At 36.9% G+C, this 7,524-nt stretch overlaps 1 protein-coding gene across 1 annotated transcript in view; it reads right to left on the minus strand.

The window, feature by feature from the left end:
• The window catches only part of LOC103606148 (fibrocystin-L), a gene marked incomplete at both ends in the record, with an annotated part of 125,955 nt that overhangs the window by 34,454 nt on the left and 83,977 nt on the right, over window positions 1-7,524 (minus strand). The window contains 3 exons of the mRNA XM_008590740.1: window positions 149-300; window positions 4,006-4,197; window positions 5,571-6,600. Of these exons, the coding sequence (XP_008588962.1) occupies window positions 149-300; window positions 4,006-4,197; window positions 5,571-6,600 (1,374 nt within the window). The remainder of the gene's footprint in view (window positions 1-148; window positions 301-4,005; window positions 4,198-5,570; window positions 6,601-7,524) is intronic.

The raw sequence follows: 7,524 nt of genomic DNA on the forward strand, positions 1-7,524 counted from the left end.
GGGTGTGCAGGATTTTAATAGGTTGGTTTTAGAGGCAAGGACATTCTGGGCCTAACAATGGGTGTGAGTAAGGACAAGAGTGCAGGCTGCATTTGAGTAACAAGCAATTATAACTATTAGAAGATGGATTTTATAGCTCTTTGTTTACCTTAAATCCATAGAATGTTGATGTGTATGATATGTTGGTTATGTGATCCACACCTTTAAAGTACCAGTTAATATGATTTGCATTTGGGATTAGAGCCATCCATCCAGACATATGAGTCAGTCGTTTCTTCTGAAAGGGAACAATGCTTGTACCTGTAGGAGAACATAAAACAAGCAAGTAACAGTCATCTCTAGCTCTAGAAAATTCCTCCTTTTATGAACAAGTGCGGATGTGCAATATTGGTCTAATCTATGGTAGTCTCTAAGGAGGTCAGTACAGCATCTCACTACTTATGTTCTCAACGTCTTTATTTAACTGAGGCCCAAATGTTTAATATTACATTTAACTGGAACATAAAATGTTTTCTTACTTGGAATTTGGGATGAAGATGGAGCCTTTATTCCTTAGGAAAAGATACACTTGAAATATGATAATGAGATTATGACTATTAAGACAAAAGTGCTTAAACATATTAATACAATTCTATAAATATCATTAATCTAAATATAATTCCATTTCCATTCTTTTAAGAATTAATTCTTCAGAATACTTGATTTACAGTATGTGCAAATGTAAGTTCTGATTATTTATTAGATTCTCCTATATCTGTTGAGCTAATCAAAATCTGTATGACAAGTGCTAACTTTTAGTAGTAAATAATTTTATTTGACTTTAATGGAGTTTTGATTTAGGGCTCTTAAGAAGCAAGGATACAACCAGGCCTATTACTTAATGCTGGCAATGAAACCTAAATTTTGTGAACAGCAAACTTGGAATCTGAACTACCTGTTATGGGAAAAACTATATAATTTAGTAATGCTTTGGTCATGAGAGGGTGCCTGATAACTTTCGTAGATGATCTGAAAAGATCTTACAACATAAAGAAAAGGTCTTTGATTAACTGCCCCTATTTTTCTTTCTCCTTTCTCTTTTTTCTCATCTGACCAGATTTTTGTTAAATTAGCAACCTTTTACCTTAAAAACTTAGGAGGGAGAAGCTAGAAGTAAGATTGTAAAATAAACTGTCATTCATTTTTGGGGGGAGGTGGATAAGGCAAAAAAAATTCCAATATCAAGGGGGGAACAAATTCATTAATTCCTATGCTTTATGATTTAGTATAAGCTTTAAAAGAAGCACTAAAAATTTGTCCTACCAAAAAACTTTAGAAGTATGAGAAGAACTATGATAATTTGGATCATTATTCAGCAAACACCCACTCCTCTCCCCTCCTTGGCGCAAAGTAGACTTCCCTACTCTGTTGATACTGGGTGACTTCTTTTGGCCAATGGGACATTAACAGAACTGATGCTAGCAAAGGCTCAAAAATGCTTACTCAGTGGGGCCAGCACAATGAGAAGAGCCTCCCCCAGGAAGCTGCTCTCCCTCCACCTAAGAACCAGAATGGAGCAACCCGAGCTCAACCCTTGGCAAAGAGCAGAGCTTTTGGGTCCTCACTTTAAAGGAGAGCCACCCAGCTGACTCAGGCATGTGAGTGAAAACAAATGATTGTACATTTAAACTATTTAGTTTTGGGATACTCTGTCGTGAAGGGATAGCTAACTTATATAAGAGCTGATTAAAATCACCTAACATCTCTAAAATTTTATCCTATACTTGGAAGAATGAAACTCCACTGAAGTTTTCTGATGAGTGGGATTATACTTTATGCTGACATTTCTTAATAATTCAGTTTCATAAGTAAAACTAATTTTCATTTCTCTTAGTTGTGTTTTTCTTAAATTTTTTCAGCTGCACTTATTTTGAATATGTTGGTTTTAAGTATCTTGGACTGAAATATAAGCTCTTTAATGTCGATATTTTTAAAAAATAAAATCATTAAGTGTAAGTGTCTCAAGTTAATTTGCCACCTAATCTAACTTTATGCATATATTTACATAAAGATATACCATCATGTATGAGATGCTTTGATAAAGATATATAATGATTTGATAAAGTTATACCAAACCTTATTTCCCACTGATTTAGTATACTTTTTAAACTTTTGATTTCTTAGCATGCACATACAATCAAAACAAGGGATCTTTTTCTGTTTTTTTAAGTAGTAAATAATTTTATTTGACTTTAATGGAGATAAAATATTAGCAGTCAAATGCGACCTACTGTGAAATTCATAGTGTCTTAAAGTAACATTATGAAAGTCTTTGCAATATGTTGAAGAAGATTGGTAAATACTGACACTATAAAAGGAGAAATAAGTGCACTGGATTCAGTTGATAAAGTCTCTTTCTACACTTATGATTCCTAATTATGTGTTTATATTAGACCTTGATAAGTGTGGTTTTACATATTGTCATCAGGAACCTGCATTATTCCGATTTACCCAGGAAAATGTAGAAAACTATATCTGATGGTGAAGCGTTTAGTATATCTTTGACTCATCAATGCTTTTTCTATTTTCCAGAATCTGCAGTGCATCAGAACAAGTGTATGTGGAATGGATTCATTGTAGATACATATTTTAGCTAATAATTCCTAGATAGATAATGGATAGATGGACAAATGGAAGGAAGAAATGATAAAGCGACAGATATATAGATCAGAGTCAGTCAGGATAGGCTAGATCAGTACAGTGGGAATATATATGCTTAGTAATTGGAATAATTTCCACATTGGTTTTCTAAAATGGAGTGAGGGCACAACAGGTGGGAAGGACCAAGTGGATAATCTAGGAACAATGGCTCCCCAACCCTTTGCCAAGAAGATACACTAAAAGCAATTCCAAATCCTTGAAGGGATTAGTGCCACAATCAAAGATTTGAGAGATGTGAGGATCAGGATTCCTACTACATCCCAATTTAACTTGCTTGTTTGAAGGGTTCTAGTGCCAGATGGAGCATGAATAATGACAGTAAATTAATGCAACTTAGGTAATAATGTCAAGCATAACTGGTGTTCCAGGTATGGTATCTTTTCTGGAACAAATCAGTTAATCAGCAGTCCCTGGCAGGTGGTATGCACCTAGTGACCTAGCAAATGCTCACCCATTCCATCTCAATCAGCAAGGATAATTAAAAACGTTTGCCTTCAGTGGTGAGAACAGTGGTTTATTTTTACTGTCTTGCTCCAAGCTCTCTGTTATAATATTGTCTAGAGGTTCCTTGATCAGCAGAATATTATTCTGGCCCATACATTTATTCAATGTTCCTCAAACGCCCACCAGGAGACTGCGAGCATGACTTGCTCCATCCTGAAAGCCCTCAACACTTGCAAATCCTTTATGTGAACCCTGTCCACAGAAGTTACACAGTAACTAGGAGTAAAATAGTTAAAATAATAGGTGAAAATGGCCTGCCGACTATGAAAAAGGGACCTAATGATTAAGTGCTGGTATGGTAACAGTTGGTCCTGCTCCCTGTATCACAAGACCACCCAAAATAATAATCAGTATGATAAGTAGTGATGTTACCTTGTTCCTTAGTTAGTAATTGCTTCTTGGCTTTTCCACTGCTTTGTATGAACTGCCTATATATAAACTTGGGCTCCACCAGGAGGTGGAGTGAAGAAACTTTGTGTGTGCGCCTGGGTTGCCACCTGCCTGATCTGGTACCCTGTAACTAATTACCCTCTTAATTATAATTTTTAGCTTTACTGTACGGAAGTGCCTACCTTGTTTTTCAGTCTCAAGATACCTTCTCAGTTTGGTGGGTATTTGTCTTTGCTCCACCTCAGACACCCACTTTGAGTATGTTATTTTTTTCCTGCCTGAACTCTGACTGCTAGAAATATCATGCTTTTTGTAACGTTCAAACCATCAAGTAACAACACAAGGAGATAATGACAAAAGTTTAGGAGGATATATTTAAATTAAGGGTTTAAACTATTATATTCCACTTACCAAAAGAGTCTGAGAGAACCACATCCTTTTCAAGCAGAGATACTGGGGAAGGCTTGTTGAATGCTAAACGGTGGAAGCTGACTGAGGCGTCACAGACTGATCCAGGGAACCCAACGCTCCACTCGGCTTCTTGTGTGCAATGAGAAGGGTCTAACAAAGAGCTGTGCGGAATGACGGTGTATCCCTTGTGCCCTAGAAAACAAACACAAATAGCATGTTTTCTATTTCACATTGGAAAACTAAAAAACCAGTCTGCAATACATAGGTACTGTGACGCACAGTACCACCAGTAAAATCCAACAGTCGTAGTAATTTTTTTTTGTTTGTTTCTTTCAAGGGGGTAAGAGGACCTCATACAGAAGCTTTGCAGTGGACTGGTCAGGAATTTTATTGTGGATGTAGCTGAAACACAGGATCTGAAGCACCCACAAGAGTCAAAGTAGCAGATGGGAAGTGGGATAAGTAACTTGGTCAAGGACACTCAGAAGGATTCAAATCCAGGTAGTCCGACCATTAAGCCTGTACTCTTAACCTATAGACTACCGACTAACACTAAAAACCTAAGCTGAACAAAGTAAACCAATAAAAACCAAAAACCATCCAAATATTCTCCTTTAAAGCCACAATTAGAATAGGAAACAGAAGTCAACAACTGTGATTGAGAATTCAGTTCATTTGAATATTGAGATGAGTCTTCTTTCAAAGGGTCTCTCAAAAATAAATCATTAGTATCACTTGGTTTACCTGCCAATTGGCTCTCTCTTACTAAGTGTTATTCAGTACCCCTCAACACACACATCTTTCTATCTTATTTATTTGTTTCATTAATCTTTTTTTGCTTTTTGTGTATTTTTTCTTCTTTCTAATGCTATCTTATTTAGACAATTTTGTATCATTAACAATTTGTAAAGATGTTAAATTCTAGAAATCATGAATATTTTCAGAAGAATGTGACATACTCTAAACTTAAAAGGCTAAATAATTTTAACCTACAATCTTTTGTTCCCTTTTGGTACTCTATGAACAAATTCCAAATTTAGAATTTAGTTCGGAATAAACGGGCTAATAGTAGGCTTGTCACTTACTTGTCTTTGAAGTATTTTAGCAAGGATTTATCCAGTCTGCCTATATTGCTTGTGTAAATATACCTGCAGTCTACATGTTTATGAGGCACGACTGGCTGGAGAATTCAGGTTGTCATGTGAGCAGTTTCTTATCTGTGCATTTAACTGAGTATAAAATGGAGGTGTTCTAAAACTGAACTGGCCTCCTTTTGTGATCAATATTTCCATAAATATTGCTCAAAATTTTCTGTTAATTCAAAATGAAAGTGCAAATGCAGCAGAAAGAGAACACATTTGGAGGCTGCTTCTGACAGTTTGTGGCTCTTCCAGAAAAGAGTATCTCATCTGTGTCTGGTGCTTGCCTATATCCTTTAAATCATGAGTACAGTTTGCTACTGCATAAGATCTGTGATGCACATGAGTCTGCTTTAACAATTCAATTCTGTGTTAACACAAACATATTTCCAATGTATTTGATCACAAATTAAAAAATAACGTTACCTGTAAGTGAACCATCAACATCAATCAGCACCACTTCGTGTTCCCATCGAAAGCCGGCCTTGTTTGATGTGTGAAAATACTGGATGTCAACGAATTTTGCACTCCAACCTCCACATCTGTCATTGCAAACTCCAGTGATGGATGTCACTCCCAAAGCTACACAGTTGACACGGTCAAAGTTCATAAAGTGTACAGATGATACAGTCAAGCCTTCACTAAATGGTAGAACCAGGCCTTTTGATGTGCAAAATGCAGACCCCATTCCCAGTTCATCAAGATGCCCAACTATTTTGGCATTTTTAATCACTGCCCCACTGGTTTCACCCCAGCCTCCAACATAAGGAGCCAGAATCCTCTTGGTCTCGATTCCAGCCTCATGGTTATTTACCATCACAAAGTTGTGGAACTGAAGAGCACCTCCATTGACCCATTCAGCACCTTTTTGACAATTCCAAGTAGTAAGTGAATTAAATATTGCAGGTACTGGCACTGTAGAAGTACAAGATCCCGTTTGCATGGGGAAATATTCTTCAAAGATCCACAATCCAAACCAACCTTGAGAATGAACAGTATTGTTAAAGAATTCTCCAAGAGGAACTCTTTTTTGGCAAATGTTTCGGTCATAGGATGGCCCATCTGGGTGGTTGTTCATTCGGTACCAAAAGCCAAAGTGAGTGCCACCAGCAGCTGCATTGTGTCGTATGGTATTGTTCGGGTTGGTTACCCAAAATGCAGCTGGGGTCACATCATCATTCAGTAGACTAGTGCTTTGCTGTACAAATACTGCCAAGTTATATTGCAGGATATTGCCATATTCAATACCGTCTTCTATAAAAAATGCTCCTCCTTTGATGTCATATATAATATTCCTCTCAATGAGAAGGTGGTGTGTGTTATGGATAGTAACAGCCCTGTTATAGGCCTGGTGAATTGCACAGCCTCTTACATAGGATTTAAACTGTAAGTCTCCGAGCAGGTGCCAATGTATTGGATATCGCCCCAACCGGAACGCCTGGCCAGCATGAAATACCTGTCAAGCCCCGAAATCACAGCTATTTAGTGATCCACATAGATTCAGAGTTTGCCTGGCTCATATTTTCTTGTTTCAAAATAATCTCCAGTTTTATATTAATTATTATTGATGCATTTATATCTTCCAAATTATTCCTGTTTATTGTTTGAGAATGCTATTTAACCTCCAACTCACCTTGTTTTATGCAATGTATAATAGGCCACATTTGTTATAAAATGAATAAATAAACAAATGAACAAAAGCCATCTTTGATGATGGACATTTGGGCTGGTTCCAACTCTTGGCTATTGTAAATAATGCTGCAATAAACATTGGAGAACAGGTATCCCTTCAGCATGATGATTTCCATTCTTCTCTGTATATTCCCAGCAGTGGGATAGCTGGGTCATATGGTAGATCTCTCTGCAATTGTTTGAGGAACCTCCATACCATTTTCCATAAAGGCTGCACCATTTTGCAGTCCCACCAACAGTGTAGGAAGGTTCCTTTTTCTCCACAACTTCTCCAGCACTTGTCATTCTCATTCTTTTCGGTATTAGCCATCCTAACTAAGGAAACTGTGGTATATCTATGCAATGGAATTCTACTCTGTTATAAAAAAGAATGAAATACTACCATTCCCAACAACATGGATGGACTTAGAGAAAATTATATTAAGTGAAAGAAGTCAGGCACAGAAAGAGAAATACCACATATTCTCACTTATTTGTGGGAGCTAAAAATAAATAAATAAATAAACACACAAGCAAATAAAAAGTCGGTGGGGGGAAGAAGACACAACAATCACAACAATTCCTTGAACTTGTTAAGAAAAGTGAACAGATATGATGTAGTGGGGAGAGGGGAGAGAGGGAGAGTGAAAGAGGAATGGGTAAAGGGTCACAAAAATCAACTATAATGTATATTGAGAAGTCAAAATTT

This window comes from Galeopterus variegatus, unplaced genomic scaffold, assembly GCF_000696425.1.
Source record: "Galeopterus variegatus unplaced genomic scaffold, G_variegatus-3.0.2 Scaffold6346, whole genome shotgun sequence".
Lineage (NCBI taxonomy): Eukaryota > Metazoa > Chordata > Mammalia > Dermoptera > Cynocephalidae > Galeopterus > Galeopterus variegatus.